Here is a 22,216-nt window from a genome sequence, read left to right on the forward strand (position 1 = left end):
AAACTGAATGGTTTTCTTTTTTGTAAATTATTTATTGTGAATAAAGTCTATTTTTGGAAAAAAATATTCACAGGGGCAAGACTCATGGGAGCTAGAGTGCTGGGGGGGAGAGAGAGAAGGAAGTAGTGGAAAGGGAGGGAGGAGGAAGATAGAGAAGACAGAGAAGGAGGTAGAGAGGAAAGGGAGCGAGGAGGTAGAGAAAGGGAAAAGAGGAGACAGAGGAGAGGGAGGGAGGAAGGAGAGAGAGGAGAGGGAGGAGGAAGAGAGGAGAAAAGGGGAGAGAGAATCAGGAGAAAAAAAGAGAGGCAAAGATAGAGAGAGGGGGAGAAGGGGGAGGGAGGGAGAGAGAGAGAGAGAGAGAGAGCGAAAAACAAGCAACGTGCCCCCGGAGTAAGGAGGGGCCGCTCTGCTTTCGCTGCACATTGGAGATGCGCTGAGCCCAGACCCCGGCTGGCCAGCTGGATCACACCATTACGCCGACATCCAATTCCATCCTGTCCCACGGTTCAGCACCCATGGGAGTCAGCGAGTTCCGAGGCGGAAGAGCGAAATCTTCTCTGGCGTGAGCAGACGGAGCGGTAGGAAAGGGACGGTTCTCGGCGGGAAGGGGACGGGACGGGATGGTTCTCGGCGGGAAGGGTACGAGACGGGATGGTTCTCGGCGGGAAGGGGACGGGACGGTTCTCGGCGGGCAGGGGGCGGGACGGTTCTCGGCGGGCAGGGGACGGGACGGGACGGTTCTCGGCGGGCAGGGGACGGGACGGTTCTCGGCGGGCAGGGGACGGGACGGGATGGTTCTCGGCGGGCAGGGGACGGGACGGGATGGTTCTCGGCGGGCAGGGGACGGGACGGTTCTCGGCGGGCAGGCGACCTTTCTCTTGTATTTCCTGCACTGTCCGATCCAATCGGTGGGTTCATTTTACTAAGTGTCAGAGATGAACTTGAAGAACGAGCTCTTTAATTAACATTACACGCAGAACCCCTCCCGATAAACACCCCCCGCTCCGCTCCCCATAGATGGTAAATCCACGGACACTCGCGACTCTGGGGATCTTCTCTCCCTCTCTCTCTCTCTCTCCCCTCCTCCAGGTTATAAAGACAAATTCCTTGCAGGGGTCAAACACATTCTTTGAAAGATCTTATCAGCAAGTTCAGCCTGGCCTGTTATTTACAGATTTTTTTAAAGTTCCTTCCAAACCTGTTCCATTGTCTCTGGAAAGTCAACAGGTTCCTCGATGTGGAGCTTCAGCAAAGCTCTTGCATTTTAACTGAGATGTTTTTTGTGAAATGTTACTCTGTGAAGTATAACCTAAACTAAACACCCACAATCTATCTCTTTAAAAGACATTTATAATATATAACTCGAAACACACACCCCTTAGATGGGTCAAACACCCCCCTCCCCTGTTAGATGGATCACATACACTCCCTTCCCCAGGTCGTACACTAACACCTGTCCCTGTGGCCTGAATCACAGATATACCGTCCGCCTCTGTGCTGGATTCAAGGCCCACCCTTTCACCGTGACCTGTTCTCTGGCCTGCATGACAGACACACAGTTCCACGCCCACAGCGAGGCCATCATCAGAAGCTGTTATGTCAGGGCCTCCCCTTCTGTGCTTCCCTCTTGACGTGTATAGGTTTATCGGTGTATTTGGGCGGCACTGGCTTCTGGGCCGGAAGGGCCCGTTACCAAGGTTCTTCTTAAATCAAGGTGCCTTTTACTGTCATGTAAAAATGATAGACCCTCCATGTTGTGCCAAACGTGTATTCCAACCAAAAAAAAGTACTAAACCCTCCCTACCCAATAACTCTCCACAGGGCAAGCCCTTCAGCCCTCAATGTTGTGCTGACCCATGTGTTCCTACCAAAGGAAAGTACTAAATCCTCTCTACCTCGTCACCCTCTATTTTTATTCCATCCATGTGTCCGTCTAAGAGTCTATTAAATGCCCCTAATGTTTCAACCTCTACCACCATCCCCCACAAGGCATTCCAGGCCCCCACATCTCTCTGTGTAAAAAACTTGATGTCTCCCCTAAACTTCCTTCCCTTCACTTTGAACGCACATCCTTTGGTGTTTGCTGATCCTGCCCTGGGAAATAGGTGCTGGCTGTCCACCCTAGCTATGCCTCTCAGAATCTTGTCAACCTCTATCAAGTCTCCTCTCATCCTTCTATGCTCCAAAGTAAAACTTCCCTACTCTGTTAACCTTGCCTCATAAGATGTTTCTCAATCCAGGCAACATTCTGATTTGGAAAATAACCCTGATGAGGCTAAAAGAAAAAGATAAACATAAAATGGTGGCACTGCCACTGGTGCAGACCCGCGGTGAGTGGAGACGCAGCGCTCCTTCGGGGTCCAACCACCCAGTCCGATTGCCATCAGTTCCGTACAGGCTTTAAATGGCCCCCCTTAGATGGGTGGTTTTATTTTAAATCTCACAACCATGGGGTCTGTGCCCAAGATGGTGGCGCCTCTGACCAGCAGCAGCCACGAGGGGGTTGCAGATTCTGGTGGAGAAGAGGGCTGATGCAGGGCACCAGAAAATCAGAGCATAGAACACAGGAGTTGGGATGTTATGTTGAAGTTGTACAAGGCATTGGTGAGGCCAAATTTGGAATACTGTGTGCAGTTTTGGTCACCGAATTACAGGAAGGAATATAAACAGTATCAAGTGGGTGCAGAGTAAGTTTATGAGAATGTTGCTGGGGTTTCAGGGTTTGATTTACAGGGAAAGGTTGAGTAGGCTGGGACTTTATTCCCTGGAGCATAGACGATGAGGGGTGATAGAGGTATTCAAAATTATAAGGGAAACAGACAGAGTCAATGTGGACAGGCATTTTCCACTGAGAGTGGGGGAAATTCAAACAAGAGGGCATGGATTGAGGGTAAAAGGGGAAAAGTTTAGAGGAAACATAAGGGGGAATTTCTTCACGCAGAGGGTGGTGGGGGGTGTGGAATGAACCCGGCAGAGGTGGTAGAAGCGAGATTGATGTTAATATTCAAGGAAAAGTTGGATAGGTATATGGACGAGAGAGGTGTAAAGGGTTATGGGCCAAATGTGGGTCATTGGGACTGGGTGGGAGAAGATGTATGGCACGGACTAGAAGGGCCGAACTGGCCTGTTTTATGCTGTAAATGGTTATACAGTTAAAATGGGAATATCAGCCCATCTGTGAAGGAGAAGCAGAGGAGACGACCCACAGGTCAGTGGTGGACCAGCAAGGAGTTCTGATGCTGAAGGGACCACACGGGCAGTGGGCTGCTGGAGACTGGCTTGAGACTGGCTGAAGGGGTACCTGGTATCGGAACTCGGGTGTGAGAGAGTGCCAAAGTTCCTAATCGGTGTCAGAGGTTCGGATCTGGAGCTCAGGTCACCAATGGTTTCGACCAGACTCTGTGGCTGTGGAGGCTGCGGGTGTGCTGGGTAAATCCATGGACACTCGGTGACTCGGGGAACTCTCTTTTGCTTTCTTTCTCTGACTGTAAGAGGAGCTTCAGACAATTCCTGCCGATGGCGAATATGTCCGCCTTACAGCAGTCAAAAGGCAATGTTGTGTAATGACACTGTTTTTATTGGATGGCAATTAATTGAATCTTATAACAGGGATACTGGGCATGTAAGAGCCAAAATGTGTGTACTTGCCTTGTTAGTCAGCATCCCAGGGTCCATATGCTGGGCACGGCCATCTTGATTCCTCTGCGCATGCGCGAGTCTTCGGTTGGTGCATCTGGTGAGTTCGCTTATTGGAGTTCGGTTGCTGCACACGGTCAGTTCATGTATTGGAGTTTGTTTGGACCAGAATATGGAAAGAGTCGCCAAGGTTGATCGACAAATTCAGGAAGCTTTAAATGGTTATCACCAAATCTATGATGAAAAAAAGATTTGATTAATAAGTTTCCATGCCTGCTGGGAAAATTTTGAGGTACAACCGATCCTTTGGTCCCAATTATGGTTATAAGTCAGGGAGTACCTGAATCTTGAATCTTGAATATCCTGGTAAATCTCCTCTGCACCCTCTCCACAGCTTTCACATCCTTCCTATAATGAGGTGACGAGAATTGAACACAATACTCCAAGTGTGGTCTCACCAGAGATTTGCACAGTTGACTCCCAAACTTAATTGCGCAACTAATGAAGCCTAGCATCCCATAGACATTCTTAACTATCCTATCAACCTCCGCAGTGACCTTGAGAGAGGCATGGCTTTGGACATCAAGGTCCCTCTGGTTCTCCACATTGTTATCTATCCAACTATTAACCCTGTTCTCAACCTCTGGTCAGTCCTTCCAATATTCATCAACTCACATTATCCAGATTGAACTCCATCTGCCACTTTTCTGCCCAACCTTTGACAACCTTCAGCTCCATCCACAACTCCTCCAATCTTCATGTCATCCACAAACATACTGACTGATCCTTCCACCTCTTCATCCAGGTCACATAAAAATCACAAAGAGCAGGGGTCCCAGAACAGATCCCTGCAGCACTCCACTAGTCATCGACCTCCAGGCAGAATACTTTCTTTCCACAAATACCCTCTGCTTTCTTTCTACAAGCAAATGTTTTTATCCACACAGCCAAGGTTCCACTGATCCTGTGCCTCATGACTTTCTGGATGAGTCTCTCATGGGGGGGCTTGTCAAATGCTTTGTTGAAATCCATGTAGACCACATCTATCACCATCAATTTCTTTTGTTACCTCCTCAAAAAACTCAATTACACTCGTGAGGCATGACCTTCCCTTCACAAAGCCATTTTGACTATCCTTGAGTAGATTGTACATCTCCAAATGCTCATAGATCCTATCCTTACGAATCCTCTCCATTAGTTTGCACACTACTGACGTTAGACTCACTGGTCTATAATTCCCAGGATTCTCCCTATGACCTTTTTTAAACAAGGGGACTACATTTACCATTCTCCAATCCTCTGGCACCTCCCCTGTGACCAAGGAGGAATCAAGAATCTTAGCTACTGCCCCAGCTCTCTCTTCCCTCCCTTCCCACAGCAACCTGGAGTATATCATGTCTGGCCTTGGGGTCATCAATCAATGTATTTAAGAAGATCCAACACTTCCTCTTCCATAATCTCAACATTGTACAACACACAGGCCCATTCTATTCCAACCTCACCCTAATCCAGGTCATTTTCTCTGGATGATACCGAAGCAAAGTATTCATTTAGGACCTCCTCTGCCTCCAGGCAGATGTTGCTTCCTTTATCCTTTAGCGGCCCCACCTTCATTCTCATCACATATGTATAGAAAGCGTTGGGGTTCTCTCCTTAATCCTGCATGCCAAGGCCTTCTCATATCCCCTTTGAGCTCTTTTAAGTCCTTCCTTAAGTTTGTTCTTGGCTACCATATAATCGTCATGAGACCTTCCTGTTTCCTGCTTCTTAAATCTAATGCACGCTTCCTTTTGACTCGTTGCCTCACCACTTTTGTCAACCACAGTTCCTATTTCCTACCATCTTTACCAAACCTGTCCTGAACCCAGCACCAATGGTCCCTAAACTTCCTCCACATCAGTTCTGTGCTTTTACCTTTGAATGTCTGTTTCCAATTTACTCTCGCTAATTCCCACCTCATCCCTTCATAATTAGCCCTTCCCCAATTAAACACTCTCCCATTTTGTCTGCTTTTATCCTTGTCCAAAGCCATAGTAAAGCTCAGAGAGCTGTGGTCACTCTCACTGAAATGCTCCCCCACCAAGAGGTCCACCACCTGACCAGGTTCATTCCCCAGAACGAGATCCAATGTGGCCACGCCTTTCGTTGCCTGGTCTGCACACTGTGTCAGGAATCCTTCTGACAAATTCTGGCCCATCCATCCCTCTTGTATTCAGGAGGAGGCAGGCAATATTAGGGAAGTTGAAATCACCCATAACTACAACCCTGAATTTCCCAGACCATTCCAAACTCTACCTGGTTATCTGCTTGGTGTCCCGAGGGCTATTTGAGGGCCTATAGATGACTTCCAGCACAGATGGCTCCCTCCCTATTTCTGGCTTCCACCCACAGTGGACACTCCCTCTGCAGCATCCTCCCTTTCTATAGCCGTGATACCATCACTGACCAGAAATCTCTGACCCCTCCCTTGCTTCCCATCATATTCCTTTTAATCCATGGACACTCAGAGTCACTGAGTATCCACGGATTCTCCTCCAGGTTCTGGCAGCTTCTACAGCCACGCAGATACCTGTTCGGTCCATTGCCTACCTGAGCTCCAGGTCCAAACCTCCACTACAATTAGAAAGCCTTTAGCACCAGAGCTTCCAGAGCTCTTCTTGCCTTCAGAACTCTCTCGAATCCTAAATTGGATACCCGATTCCCATGAGCCAGCAGCCTATGTGAGTCTTTCAACTACAAGAGGCCAGCACAGCCTCACTGCTCCCTTGTAACCTGTAGCACAGCCTCACTGCTCTCCTGTAACCTGTAGCACAGCCTTACTGCTCCCCTGTAACCTGTAGCACAGCTTCACTGTTCCCTTGTAACCTGTAGCACAAACCTCTTGCTGTCTTTGGAAGACTGTGGTATTTAGTTGCCTGTGTTCTGCTGCAGGGTGATGCTTCGCTCCCCGGATCTGAGTCCCCGGAGGTTGTCAGACATCAGCCCACAACTCCGACAACTCAATTACTTGGTGGTTGATGACTGCATTAAGGAGGAGCTGAAACCATCCAAATCGGTTGAGGATTTGACCGGCACTTGTCCAGGCGGCCTGACATCCATCGAGGAGCGCATCCTGCGGATTACGGGCTACTACGGTTACTACCCCTGGTCTCTCCGCTGCACCAGTGAGTTTCCAATTGATCCCTGATGGCCATTCTGTTCCCACAGCTCCCTCAGTTCCCACAGGCACAGTGAGTAGAGTGGCTGCCTCACAGCCCCAGAGACCCAGGTTCAATCCAGACTTTTGGATGTTGTGGGGGGGGGGGGTGGTTTCCTCCCATATCCCATAGATCTGTGGGTTGGTGGGTTTTACTGGCAGCTGTAAATTACCCCCCCTAGTCTCTAGGTGAGAGGTAGTATCTGTGGGAGTTGGTGGGGATGAGTGTAAATAGGTGTGTAGTAGTAGACATGTATTCGATGAACCAATTTACATGCTATTGAGCATTTATTGGGGCGCCAAGGCTCAGCTGCAGTGCAACAAGCTGACTGGAGGATCCTGTTACAAGCAGTCTCTGCACTGTGGGGGGAGGGGGGGTGGTAGGGGTGGAGGTGGAGATCACTGTCCATGAGCTATATGTAAGCAAGACTGTGCTCACCACCCAACCTGTCTTGCCTCTGAACTCTGAACTTCAACCTCTACCTCTTAAAATGTCATCAAGCTAAAATGTCAATGAGCTCACTGAACATCAGATGTTTATGAAGGAGATAACGGCGTCCTCCTTTGCTCTTTCTTCATTCCATCTCTCCTTGCACAACCCCCTCTTGCCTCCAGATACCCAATTGCCCTCTGCTCTTTGTCCCTTCTCCTGTATTACCCCATCCCCTTCTCCTTTTGCCTTGTCTCCCTCTATTGACCATCTTGCCCTCCCTTTTGCCTCTTCCACTATTGCCCCAATTTCCCTCTCCACCTAGTGCCCCTCTCATGTCCATTCCTCTTCATGGCCCCTCTTCCTCTATTGCCTGCTACCCCTATTGATCCCTCTGTTGCCCCTCCATCTCTGTTCCCTTTTCCCTCTCTCCCTTTGCCCTTCTATTGTCCCCTCTTCCCCCTTTCTCTTGATTGCCTCCACCCTCTCGCTCCCTCTCCTTTTACGCCCACTCCTTCCTCACCCCCTCACCCCCATCCTTGTCTCCTCTCCCTCTTGCCCTCTTTTCCCCCATCACCACTCCCCTCTCCCACCCCCCTTCTTCCTCCCAGTCTGGATGCCAGTCCTTAACGCGACGCAGGGCAATGTGCCAGTACACTGCGAAGGTGTGACCCTCTACCCCGACAGAATGCAACTCCTTATCGCTTCTCGGGCTTTTGGCTAAGATCAAGTGCAGAATGCAACTCCTTCCACCCACCCCCACCCCTACTGAACAGTATCCTGATTTTTCCCTGCTGGTGACAGCTCCAGGAGAGGAGCCCCATTGGTGGGACAAGCCATTTCTTCAGTCAGAGAGACCTCAAACCTCGCATTGCATCCCTGACATTTCCAAATCCTCCAGCTCAACTTTGATGAAGTCAGAAAGCTGTGGGCGTCTTTGTTCTGCTGCTCTCTGGCTCTGTGACTTGCTATTGTCATCTGTACAATGGCCGTGCTCAATCAAATGGAAAGCAATTTGTCATAGAGGTGAAGGCGGGAGGCTTTGTGGTCATGTTATCTAACAGCGCTCCTGCCTCATGGCACAAGGACCTGTATTCAGTCTGACCTCCAGTGTAGAATTTGTACATTTTCCCTGTTTCTCTGTTACTCTACCCCCCTCCAATGTCCCCAAAGATGTGCAGGTTGGGGCCTGAATAAAAAGGTTGGGTGGTGGGCAATGGGGGAGGAGGAGAGGAGGGAGGAAAGGGGCAGGCAGAAGAGCACAGGTTTAATGATGAGTTCATAGGTGGATGCAGATGGGAGGGAAGAAGATGGGAGGTGATGGGGGGAAGAAAGAGTGGGCAGCTGGAGGAAAGGAGACAGTGGGGTAGGAGGAGAGGGGGAGAGAGATGGGGGAGGGAGTTAATAGAAATTGAAGGTCAATGTAAATGCCATCTGATTGGAGAGTGTCCTGAGGGTTTGTGGCCATGGTGAATAGCCCATGGTGTCTAGCTGAGTGGCAGAACTGGAGGAAGAAGGTGGGAGGAGGGGGTGCGAATGGGGTCAGAGTGGAATTCCGGTAGGATTGGTCCAGATGGATCCCTGAAGGTCAGACAGACCCAGTGGATCAGATTTCCAGTTTCTTGTAAGGTTAACTTTAGGACACAAAGATGTTGGCAGCCGTGACATTCCCAGGAACACGAATTGTGATTGCTGAGCAGCGGCAAGTATTGGTTATCAACCTCAGCAATTTGGGGTCAGAGAGAAGGATCATTGGTGTAATGTTTCCTTTAAGTAATAAAGAAATTAGGGTTCTTTTAGTATCAACAATATTTTATTAACAACTCACAACCTCGTGGGGCAGTCATGTTCTTCATCTATCCCTAATTGCAACATTCATCTCTGATTCCCTTTAGTGGTCAGGAGGAACACTAGCACTCTATCACCACATCCCTTTTCCTTAAGATCTCAATCTACCAACATGACACACTAATACAGTATTCATTTCAATTTAAAGTTCAACACAAATGTAAACACAAACATCAGCAGCACAAACTTTTTAAGTGTGCATTTCTTTTTCTTTTAGAGATTCAGCCTGTCAGGTGATTTGATAGCGTGTGGATCTTCTTCACACAGGTGCTTGTGTCGGCTCTGCTGGTCGACTACTGACTAGCACTGGTGGTGTTTCCTCTGTTGCTGTGCAGGCTGGATCTTCTGCATTTGTCTGCTCTTGCAGTGTCTCTTGTGTTTTCAGCAGGCTCTTTCAATTCCTTCTCAGTATTTTACCATCCTCTGTTCTGACTGTGTAGGATCTTGGATTTACTTCCTCCAGAAGAGTGGCCTTTTTGTCCCAAGTGTTGGAATCTCTGAGTCTCACTGTGACGTGTTGTGCCAGTGGCCTTAATCTTCTTGCTGACTAGTCATAGTTTACTTTTTGTTTCCCTTGCAGACACTTATGTTTCCGTTTGAAATTTCTGTTCTTGTTGGGCCTGCAGAGTAGAGAAGTGTGGTGCATAATCTACAAGCCCCTTTTACACAGCCATTAAAAGACAGGAATTAACTGCCTTTTAACTGCTTTACCTACCTGTATAAACACAACAAAGGTGGGATGGGGGTTCATTTTCTTCCCATGTTTGTTAAGACCTAGGTTTTGCACCAGCTTCTCTCTAAAAGGGTTACTGGGTTTGCTGGGTCCAGGATGATCGAAGGCTTTGACATACTGACAATGCATTGAAGGTCCTGCCTCCTTTTGCCAGGGTAGCAGTGGTACAGCAGGGTGGGCAGTAGGGTAGCAGGGTGGGCAGCAGTGGTACAGCAGGGAGGGCAGCAGGAGGGCAACAGGGTGGGCAGCAGGGAAGACAGCAGTGGTGCAGCAGGAAGGGCAGCAGGGAAGGCAGCAGAGAGGGCTGAAGGGTAGGCAGCAGGGTGGGCAGCAGGGAGGGCAGCAGTGGTGCAGCAGGGAGGGTAGCAGAGTGGGCAGTATGATGGGCATCAATGGTCCAGCAGAGTGGGTAGTGGAGGGGTAGTAGCAGGGAGGGTAGCAGGGTGGGCAGCAAGGGAGGGTAGCAGGGTGGGCAGAAGGTAGGGTAGCCTGAAGGGTGGCAGTGGTGCAGCAGGAAGGGCAACAGGGCAGGCAGCAGGGAAGGTAGCAGGGTGGGCAGCAGTGGTGCAGCAGGGAGGGCAGCATGGGGGGCAGCAATGGTCCAGCAGAGTGGGCAGTGGGGGGGTAGCAGGGTGGCAGCAGGGGATCAGCAGGGAGGGTAACAGGGTGGGAAGCAGGGAGGGCAGCAGTGGTGCAGCAGGGAGGGCAACAGTGATGCAGCAGGGTGGGCAGCATGATGGGCAGCAATGGTCCAGCAGAGTGGGCAGTGGGGGTGGCAGCAGGGGATCAGCAGGGAAGGCAGCAGGGAGGGTAGCGGGGTGGTGCAGCAGAGAGGACTGCAGGGTGGGCAGCAAGAGAGCAGCAGTGGTGCAGCAGGGTGGGCAGCAGGGGAGGGTAGCAGGGTGGGCAGAAGGGAGGGCAGCCAGAAGGGCAGCAATGGTGCAGCAGGAAGGGCAGCAGGGAAGATAGCAGGGTGGGCACAAGTGGTGCAGCAGGGAGGGCAGCATGGTAGGCATCAATGGTCCAGCAGAGTGGCCAGTGGGGGGGGGGGGGTGGGAAATGGCAGGGTGGCAGCAGGCGATCAGCAGGGTGAGAAGCAGGGAGGGCAACAGGGTGGGAAGTAGGGAGGGCAGCAGTGGTGCAGCAGGGAGGGCAGTGGGGGGGGGCAGCAGGGTGCCAGCAGAGAGGGCAGCAGTGGTGCAGCAGAGAGGGCAGCAGGAGGGTAGCAGTGGTGCAGCAGGAAGAGCTTCTGTCTCACACCTACAGAGGCCCAGGTTCAATGTCGGCTTTGTGTGCTGTCTGCATGTAGTTTGCACGCTCTTCCTGTGACTGCCAGGGTATCAATTCCTGTTTGAGTGTGGGTGTGTGCGTGTGCGTATGTGTGGGTGCGTGTGGCTGTGAGTGTTTGTTTGTGGGTGTAGGTATGTGTGTGTATGTGTATGTGTGAGTGTGTGTGGGTATATGTGTGGGTGTATAGAATCTTAAGGGAATTAATGGGAATATGGGGGTAATGAAGATGGGATTCAGGTGAGGGTAGTATAATTGGACGGGTGGTGATTGACAGAAAGGTGAGGGGCTGCATCCACTGGACCTAAGTACTCTGGAGCCCAGAAGAGGGATTTCAATGTTCTGTTATTGTCATGTAATAAACCTGAATTGAAATTACACCATATCATGTCATGTACACTACTCATGCCATGAAATAAACCCAAATTGATATTTCACCACGTTGCATTCCGGCTGCCATCGGCTGACAGAATGACTCCAGGCCTCTGCACATGGAGGCTTTGAGAGTGTACGGTGCATGAAGAATGAGCAGCAAGTTTATGTGAGGTTTGAGAATGGTGCAGTGCCATGTACTGTGATATCCCAGGAGAAGGCTCGGTCCACGCAAAGACTTATTCGGCACACGTCCCACCTCTGACCTTTCACCTCCAGGCAGAGCAAGGAAACACTTGCATCCCACACCACATCACCCATCTCTCAAATACGACAAGGAGAGGAGGGAGGGAAGATCGTGGGAACCTTACTCCCTTCCCAGATAAATCTTGAAGAGACTGATTTATTAATACATCCCCCTAGATGGTAGAATGTGAGTGAGTGCTCACACTGGTGGTCTGTCCTACCACTCGCAACCCAATAGCAAATCAGGCAGGCAACACCACCCCTATTTATGCTGCCTCAGGAGAGCTGCCAAAATTCAATTCGTCCCACCCGACCCAGTTCCACTCTTAGATCCGCATCAAACAGGCAGGAGAAACGTGATTTTAACAATACAAACCTCCAGATTCAAGGAAGGGTCCAGACACTTGACAGGACCTACCAATAGGAAAAGATAACAGGTACCAGTTAATCCACTTTACTCGGGAATCTCCACTCATGCAGTTGACACTCAGTCTAACACCCGACCCTATACCCCAAGACTCAGTATAACACCCCAGACTGCACCATGAAACTTGGTGTAACACATACCATACAACCTGACAGTGTCACACCCCCCTACACCCTGACACTCAATGTAAAACAAATCCTGCATCCTGACTCTCAGTGTAATACCTCACCCTACACCCTGAGACTCAGTGTAATACCCCACCCTACACCCTAGCGCTCAGTGTAACACCCCACCCTACACCCCGACCCTCAGTGTAATATACCATCCTACATCCTGACACTGTGTAACACCCCACCCTACACACCAGCACAAAGTGTAAAACACACACTACACCCTGACTCTCAGTGTAACAATGCACCCGACATCCTGAAACTCAGTGTAACAGCCCACCCTACAACCTGACACCTAGTGTAAAACATACCATACACCCTGACTCTCAGTGTATCACTCCACCCTACACCATGAAACTAAGTGTAAAACACACCCTACACCCTGACACTTGGTTTAACACCCCACACTACACCCTAACACTCAGTGTAATACACCACCCAATCCCTGTGTGTAACAAACTCCTCACATCCTGACACTCAGTTTAACACCCCAACCTACACTCTGACATTCAGTGTAAAATAAACCCCACACATTGACTCCCAGTGTAACACCTCACCCTACACCCTGAGACTCAGTGTAATACCCCACCCTACACCCCGACCCTCAGTGTAATACACCACCCTACATCCTGACAGTGTAACACACCACCTTACACCCTGGCACTCAGTGTAAAACACACACTACACCCTGACTCTCAGTGTAACAGCCCACCCTACACCCTGACAGTGTAAAACCCCACCCTGCACCCTGACACTCAGTGTAACACCCCACCCTACAACCTGACACCTAGTGTAAAACATACCATGCACCCTGACTTTCAATGTATCACTCCACCCTACACCCTGAAACTCAGTGTAACAAACACCCCACATGCTGACAGTCGGTATAATAGCCCACCCTACATACCGACTCTCGGAGAAACACAAACCTTGCACCCAGAAACTCAGTGTGACACACACCCTACACACCGACACTCAGTGTAGCACACCACCCTGCACCATGACACTTAGTGTAAAACACACCCTACACCCTGACATTCTGTTTAGCACCTCGCATTACACCCTGACACTCAGTGTAACAAACCACCCTGCCCCTCAACACTCAGTGTAACACCCCACCCTACACCCTGACACTAGTGTAACACACACCCTAAACCCTGACACTCAGGGTAACACACACCCTGCACCCTGTCACTCAGTGTAACACCCCACCCTACTACCCGAGACTCTGTGTAACACATATCCTGCACCTTGACACTAAGGATAACACCCCACCTTGCACCCAGACACTCAGCGTAATACCCCACCCTACACACTGAAACTCAGTGTAACACCCCACCCTACACCCTGAGACCTAGTGTAAAAAATTCCATACACCCCGACTCTCAGTGTATCACTCCACCCTACACCCTGAGACTCAGTGTAACACACACCCTAAACCCTGACACTCAGCATAACACATACCCAACCCCCTGAGTGTGTAACAAACTCCCCACACCCTGACACTCAGTGTAAGACACTGACCTACACCCTGACACTCAACGTCAAAAACACACTACACACTGATTCGCAATGTAACACCCCACACTACACCCTGATTCTCAGTATAACATCCCACCCTACACCCTAACACTCAGTGTAACACCCCACCCTATCCCTGAGTGTGTAACAAACTCCCAACATTCAGTGTAACACCACGACCTACACCCTGACACTCAGTGTCAAAAACACACTACACACTGACACTCAGTGTAACACTCCACACTACTCATTGATTCTGTGTAGCACCCCACCCTATACCCTAACACTCAGTGTAATACCCCACCCTACACCCTGGCACTCAGTGTAACACCCCAGCCTACACCATAACCCTCAGTGTAATATACCACCCTACATCCTGACTCAGTGTAACACCCTACCCTACACACCAACACTCAGTGTAAAACATACCATACACCCTGACTCTCAGTATAACAACGCACCCTACACCCTGAGACTCAGTGTAACAGCCAACCCTACACCCTGACACTCAGTGTAATACCCCACCCTGCACCCTGACACTCAGTATAACACCCCACCCTACAACCTGACACCTAGTGTAAAACATACCATACACTCTAACTCTCAGTGTATCACTCCACCCTACACCCTGTAACTCAGTGTAACAAACACCCCACATGCTGACACTCAGTGTAATAGACCACCCTGCACACCAACACTTGGTGTAACACTCCACCCTGCACCACGACATTTGGTGCAAGACACACCCTATACCCTGACACTCAGTGTTACACCCTACACTACACCCTGACAATCGGTGTAACACCCCACCATACACCTTGGCACTCAGTGTAACATCCCACCCTGAATTCAGTTTAAAGCACACCCTACTCACTGACTCTCAATGTAACACCCCACCCTACACCCGACACTTAGTGTAACACCCCACGCTGCACCCCGAACTCAGTTTAAAACACACCCTACTCACTGATTCTCAATGTAACACCCCACCCTACACTCAATGTGACACTCCACCCTACACCCGACACTTAGTGTAACACCCCAACCTACACCCCGACACTCAGTGTGACACCCCACCCTGCACCCTGAGATTCAGGGTATCATTGCACTCTGCACCATGTAACATTTCAATGCGTATTCAGACTTCCTGTATCTTTGCAACACTTCTCACTGTCCCCTCAGTTCCGTTTTATTGCTTTCACTGCCAAACCGACCTGCAGAGCACACAAATTAAAGCTTTTATTGTCTCTCGGTATGCGTGATAATGGACCAATCAATTCAATTCAACAGCATTTCTGCCCAGGTCCTGGTATTTTAGCTGAGAAAAGAGTTTATCTCCACTATGGCTGTTGCCTTGAACTTTGAGCTACCTGCTCTATATCCATATTCTGTCTGTCATCTTCTTTGTAAACAACCAGGTTATTGGTGTAGTAAAGGCGGAGATCTCGTTCTCGATCCTTGGATCCAATGAAATAGTGCAGCCGAGATAGGTAAACTGGTTGACACACAAAACTCAAAACTGTCAACCAGTTTACCTATCTCGGCTGCACTATTTCATCGGATCCAAGGATTGACAACGAGATAGACAACAGACTCACCAAGGCAAATAGCACCTTTAGAAGACTACACAAAAGAGTCTGGAAAAACAACCAACTGAAAAACCTCACAAAGATAACCGTATACAGAGCCGTCATCATACCCACACTCCTGTTCGGCTCCAAATCATGGGTCCTCTACCGGCATCACCTACGGCTCCTAGAACGCTTCCACCAGCGTTGTCTCCGCTCCATCCTCAACATTCATTGGAGCGACTTCATCCCTAACATCGAAGTACTCGAGATGGCAGAGGCCGACAGCATCGAATCCACGCTGTTGAAGATCCAACTGCGCTGGGTAGTCACGTCTCCAGAATGGAGGACCATCGCCTTCCCAAGATCGTGTTATATGGCGAGCTCTCCACTGGCCATCGTGTCAGAGGTGCACCAAAGAAGAGGTACAAGGACTGCCTAAAGAAAGCTCTTGGTGCCTGCCACATTGACCACCACCAGTGGGCAGATATTGCCTCAAACCGTGCATCTTGGCGTCTCACAGTTCGGCGGGCAGCAACCTCCTTTGAAGAAGACCGCAGAGCCCACCTCACTGACAAAAGACAAAGGAGGAAAAACCCAACACCCAACCCCAGCCAACCAATTTTCCCCTGCAACCATGTCTGCCTGTCCCGCATCGGACTTGTCAGCCACCAACGAGCCTGCAGCTGACGTGGACTTTTACCCCTCCATAAATCTTCGTCCGCAAAGCCAAGCCAAAGAAAAGAAAGGCGAAGAACGTTGCAGGTCGGACTGAGCCAGTGGGGCAAGATACAGTTAACGTACCGCGCTGGAACCCTTCATCAGAACTTGTTCCTCTCTTTGATTCAGCCTGGCCAGCACATGAGAGAGACCCCGCTGGAAACCCCGCTCTAACCCGTTTCACTTGGTCCCGCCTTATCACAGACCTGTCTTTTTGTTTGGTCTGTTCCAGGCCTGACGGAATGAACTGTTCTTCTCTCTGCACAGATGCTGCCTGACCTGCTGAGTGTTTCCAGCACTTTCTGTCTTTAGTTCAGATCCCAGCGTCTGCAATTTTAATTTATTTTGCAGATTATCGGCCTCAGTTGAGTGCCAGGATTAGAGCAAGCAACCCCAAGCAAGCGGCAAAGCTCTCGCAAGGTCCAGTCATATTTCGTTAAAGAGACGAGGCTTGGCTTTAATTCCCAGCCTTGCACAGGAGAAGGGCTATGCGGTTCACGTCGCAGTTCGGGCGATGCTGCTACAGGACCAGCGACCCGGGTTTGAATCTGGCACCCCGATTCGACACGGGTGCTCTGTTCCAAAGCCGCACAGGGTTAATTGGTCCCAGGGGTGCATTTGTGCAGCTCGTGGGTCAGAAGAGTTGAGTCCTTCAATTTAATATGCACATATGAGAAAAGCAGTGTTCTCAGAGTCACGTCTTTGAAAGGCAGGGCTTCCTCTATCTCCACTCCCCTCTGGTGGATGTGGACGACAATGCCAAGGGATCTTTTCTCGTGATGAGTTCTGATGAAGTGCAGTCCCTCAACGCAATTGTCTGGAGTCCATGAGCGCAGAGCTGGCGGATGCCTGCCTCCTGATGGCTTCCAAGGCCTCCTGACAATTAAGTCCCCAGCACTGTTAGAGGCCCTTCTGCCACGAGCAAGTGCCGCCCAAATAGTCGACAGCCCCTCGACGTTTGGAAGGGTGTGAGAAAACCGAGTGTCTGAAGGAAACCCACGAAAACGGGGGTGGGAGGGGAGAGCATCCACACTCCTTACAAACAGGGCTGGATTCGAACTTGAGTCGCTGGTGCCGTGGCACCATCTTGTTGTCCAAAGGCGCTGGGGGAAATTCCCCCGCAGCCCCCCGTCCAAACCCACCGGGTTTGCGGACGGTTCACACCAGGCTCCTGGAACAAGATCTCTCTTTCCAAGCTGGTCCTGGGTGGAGCTCAGCAAACACCCAGTCCCACTTGTCTTATTTTTGGGATAGACTTTGCGTGATTTTACCGCTCTGAAGAATGTTCGATATCTCAGCATTAGTCGTTCACACACGAACGGCAAAACTCCAGATCTCCGTTTCTTTACGCGAGTTTAAACTGCATATGGAAGCGTGGTAAGTCAAGAGGCGGGACTTGCAACAGCACTGCGGCAACGTCCTATTCATTAGCCAGTTGTTCATGAATGTCTGCAGTTCATTTTAGACTAAAGGTTTTCTGGGAAGTTGTCAAGGAGGCAAAATATCGGAACATTACAAGCTTTTTACACAGCATGCGTTCCAGGGAAGCTCCAGCCTGTGATCGCAGGGGGATTCAGCGTGGGCTAAGGGACACAAGGCTGTGCTTTGGGAACTCAGGAGAAGGGGGTGGCATAAACTAACCATCCACCCATCCTGTCGTCCATCTCCTATCCCATCTATGGACGAGTCGGTGCTTTACTCACCAACTTGGTCCCACATAGAAGGAGGCCGTTCATCCCTTCAGGACAATGCTGGCTCCTTTCACTCCTGTCCCCCCCCCCCTTGCTCGTGTCCCATCCGTCTTTCTAACGTCTCCATCTACCCACCACCAATCCCCACCGTCGTTTTTTTTCCCCCACTCACCAGGGACAACAAACGACAGCAGCCAATTAGCCTTGGGATGCGAGGGAGGAACCTGGAGGGGAGCAGGAGTGAGAAAACCCACCGATCAAAGGGAGAATGCGCAAACTCCACTCCGGTTGCTTGAGATTGCACGTTTGCGTGATTGGTAAATTAATGGCGAGACACGCCAATTTTAAACCTTTTTCTTTTCCATGATTTTTCTTTGCCAGTTGCTTGAGGCTGCTGGTTGCTTGAATTCCAGATAACAGGTGTTTTACTGTAACTATCCCTCGACGGATATCTGAACACAGACCCTGCATTTGTTATTCGTTTATGTTGCTGTGTGCAGCCAGGCTTCATGACCAGCACTAAGCTCTTGGGTGGAGCTCAGCAAACACCCAGTTCCCCGCCCCCACCGCCTGGCTGACACCAGACACAGATTGGGTGACCTCTTTGGCCGACACCTGTGTGCTGTATGTGGTGAAAGCTGGAACTCCCAGCAGCCGATCGTTTCACCATTTCCACGAGGTCATCTCTGTCCTGGTCCAGTGTCAAGGTGAGGCTGAATGTAAACTCAAGGAGCACACACCATATTCTTTCCTGAACAGCTTCAAACCTTCGGGATGAACATTGATCTTTCCTGATTCAGGAAATCCTACATCCACCCGGTTCCCCGTTACCATCTTATCTTCCGACTCTTGTTCTATTTTCTCTCTCATCTTCTGCCTCTCCCTCTACACATTGTCCATTACCCAATCACCTCTTAACCCCATCCTTTATATATTCTCGTGTAATTGTCGATACTATATAATAGACAACCCCCCTGCTATTTTTGGTTGTGACCACCCGCCCATCAAAGCTCCCAGCGCTCCGATAATGGGCCTTCAATTTGACCTCCACCGGAGCTCCCGACGCCCATTCCCCCATCTGCCAGTGCTTCCGACGCCCCGTTCCCCCATCCACCAGAGGTCCTGACGTCTCGTCCACCCATCCATCGGAGCTCCTGACGCCCTGTTACCCCACCCACCGGAGCTCCCGACACCCCGTTCCTCCTCACACCATAGCTTCCAACGCCCTGTTCTCCCGTCCACTGAAACTCCCGACGTCCCGTCCACTCACCCATCCGAACTCCTGATGCCCCGTCCGCGGCCTTACCACTCAGTCCTGGCCATCCGAGCTCCGACGCCTTATACAATGCAGATAATTCACAAGGTCAAAGGTTTGAGTCGTGTAAAAGTTGACCCCCAAATTTTTTTGCCAACTAAAGTGGTCCAAAAATTCAATGATAACCCAAGTACAGTACACACGGTACTTGATATCAGCGCTTCCTCCTTTAGTCACAGTGAAGCGCCCGATCTGAAACGTTGACTGTCCATTTCACTCCATAGATGCTGTCTGGTCCGTCCCTCCTGGCCCGCCCGCCTAGCCCGTCCTGTCGGGCCCACCCCGCCTGGCCTGTCCTGCCTAATCCGTTGACTCTCTCCAGCACCTCACAGTTTACCCACATTACAATCCCGCTCAGGTCTCCACTGAATCTAAATGTCTAGGAAGTTCCCAAGGGTACAGATGTGGGAATGCCATCTGCCCACATCCCCTCTCACCGCTAACAAACACTACCTTCCACCAGTGTCCCTGTCAGCGAGAAATACCCCTCCCACCTCAAATATCCTCTGGCACATCACCCTCCACCCCATTCCAAACATCCCTCACACAAACAATGCCTCCCATCCCAAGAGACTCCGATTCCAGATCCCACTCCAATATACCCCCACTCCCACCTCGAACAACCCCCTCACCCATTCCCATCCCACAGCCACTCCATTACAAACATCCCCTACTCACAACATCCTCCGACCCACCTAAAACATCAAGGTCTCCCTAAAACCCCAACCTTCCAACTCCATCCAACATCCAGCGTCGAAGACCAGGTGGGGGACTGCAGCTGGCTGCAGGGAGCAGTTCGGCCAGCAGAGAGCAATGTAGAGCCACCTCACAATATCCCCCACTCACCAGCACCTGGGAAGCCCTCAGACCCAAACACCCTCCCTCTCTCCATCCCTCACCCCCCTCAGACCCAAACACCCTCCCTCTCCCCCATCTCACTCTCTTTTTTTAATAATTTTTTTATTTTTCACACTATGAACCATATCAACCAAAATATAACCATACCATATAACAATATAACCATTTACAGAGCGGAAACAGGCCATGTTGGCCTTTCGAGTCCGCACTGGTTCACTGATTTTGTGCTCCCTCTTCAGGCATTGGTCCCGATAGGTTTGACCCTCGAATTCCAACTTCAGTGGCTGAATTCTTCCGTTATTCCACCTTGGCAAACTCCAAAAGTCTCGTTTGCAAAGCGTTTTCTGGAAGCTCAATATTGAGAATGTGCAATAAACCTTGATATATTTATATTTCTTGTTGTACCACATATCCAATACCTACTTTTGGGTAAGTGTCCTTTTTCCCGGCACTGTTAAATTAAAAATGTAGTTGAATAACAAGACAAGAAAAAACTGATGCATAAGAGTGAGTCGCGGTCTGACAATCAAGCATCATTTGTCAATTAAAATTAAATTATTTACCTTTTCTACTTAGTAATCTGCTGCAACAAAGATCTGATAATGAAATACAGCAAACATCAAACAATAAGTTAGTTCATTGCAAAATGGTAATTCTCTGGGAGAGGATGGTTTGCTGTCTGATTAAAAAGAAGTTTCAGGATCTTTTAATACCTCCTTTTATGGATATGTACAAATGTTTCTCATTAAATTTACACAGTGGTCTTTTTTCCCCCTTTCCCTCCTTCCCCTCTACCCACCCCTCTCCAAAACCCATAAATATTCAACATATACAATCCAATAAAACAATACTTTCAGACAAAGGAAAATAAACAAGAAAAATGTGTCATCTATTTATTACATACTGAGTAGTCGTTTTGTCTTCTTATCATTTTCATTCTCATTTTAGGGGATGGAGCTCGTAGGCAAGCTCTCTCTAACATGTTCCTTGTATGGTTTCCAAATGTGTTCAAACATTGTGACTTTATTTTTTAAATTATATGTTATTTTTTCCAATGGAATACATTTATTCATTTTCATTTCCTGCATTGATTTAACCATAAATTTGGCTACTTTATTCTTTTTACTTGTCTTTTGTCCAGTTTTATCCAACATTGGGTCCAAATTAAGGTTAAAATCCCTCCTATCAATACATTTCCTTGTGTGTCTGCAATCTTCAAAAAAAATATCCTGCATAAACTTTTGATCCTCCTCGTTAGGTGCATATATATTGAGCAAATTCCAAAATTCTGAGTATATCTGACACTTTATTATAGCATACCTCCCTGCCAGATCTATTATTTCCTCCTCTATTTTGAATGGTACATTTTTGTTAACTAGTATGGCTGCACCTCTAGCTTTTGAGTTATAGGATCCTGACATTACATGTCCTACCCATTCTCTCTTTAGTTTGTTATGTTCCACTTCAGTTAGATGCGTTTCCTGCACAAATGTTATATCTATTTTTTCCTTCTTCAATAAATTTAGTAGTCTCTTCCTTTTAATTTGGTTATATATTCCATTAATGTTTATAGTCATATAGTTCAACATGGCCATCTTATATCTTGCAAACACCTCTTTTCCACCTCTTCACCACTTCCATCCCCCTTTTCCCCATTTTCATCTCTTAGTTTTCTCCTATTACACTTAATGTACGACAACACATTTAAGATATAAAGTACCCCCGCAGTTCCCACATCCACTAGTACCTTAACCCCAAAAGAAACCCCCCTCTCTAAGTTGCCCCATATCCCTTGACAGGCAACCACAACTCCCCTTTTCAGTTGGATTGCGATCTTGTTTGCAGCGTCAACTGATTTTGCAGTGACGGTTATTCACCCTCTACCCAGCCCTCTCCAGAAAATACTTTTTTTAAAAAAACACAAATAACAAAGCTCTCTCTCTTTTTTTCCCCCTTACTCCCTTCCTTCCCTTCTCTGTTCCCTCTTTAGTTCTTTACATATACATTGTTTTCACATCCTCATATATACTTTATCACCGTCTTTGTTACATTTCTTCATCTCTTCTCCTGTTCTGCAAATTCTTGTGCTTTTTCTGGATCCGAGAACAGTCTGTTTTGCTCCCTGGGTATAAATATTTTAAGCAAGGCTGGATGTTTTAATATGAATTTGTAACCTTTTTTCCATAAAGTTGATTTCA

At 49.0% G+C, this 22,216-nt stretch overlaps 1 protein-coding gene across 3 annotated transcripts in view; it reads left to right on the forward strand.

The window, feature by feature from the left end:
• Positions 1 to 409: 409 nt before the first annotated feature.
• Positions 410 to 22,216, forward strand: part of LOC138750796 (solute carrier family 35 member F3-like) — a 68,115-nt gene continuing 46,308 nt past the window's right edge. For all 3 annotated transcript variants that reach the window (XM_069912932.1, XM_069912933.1, XM_069912934.1), the window contains exons 1-2: positions 410 to 578; positions 6,568 to 6,800. In XM_069912932.1, the coding sequence (XP_069769033.1) occupies positions 6,572 to 6,800 (229 nt within the window). In that variant the 5' untranslated portion in view covers positions 410 to 578; positions 6,568 to 6,571. The remainder of the gene's footprint in view (positions 579 to 6,567; positions 6,801 to 22,216) is intronic.

Source organism: Narcine bancroftii, unplaced genomic scaffold, assembly GCF_036971445.1.
Source record: "Narcine bancroftii isolate sNarBan1 unplaced genomic scaffold, sNarBan1.hap1 Scaffold_271, whole genome shotgun sequence".
In the NCBI taxonomy this organism is placed as follows: Eukaryota; Metazoa; Chordata; class Chondrichthyes; order Torpediniformes; family Narcinidae; genus Narcine; species Narcine bancroftii.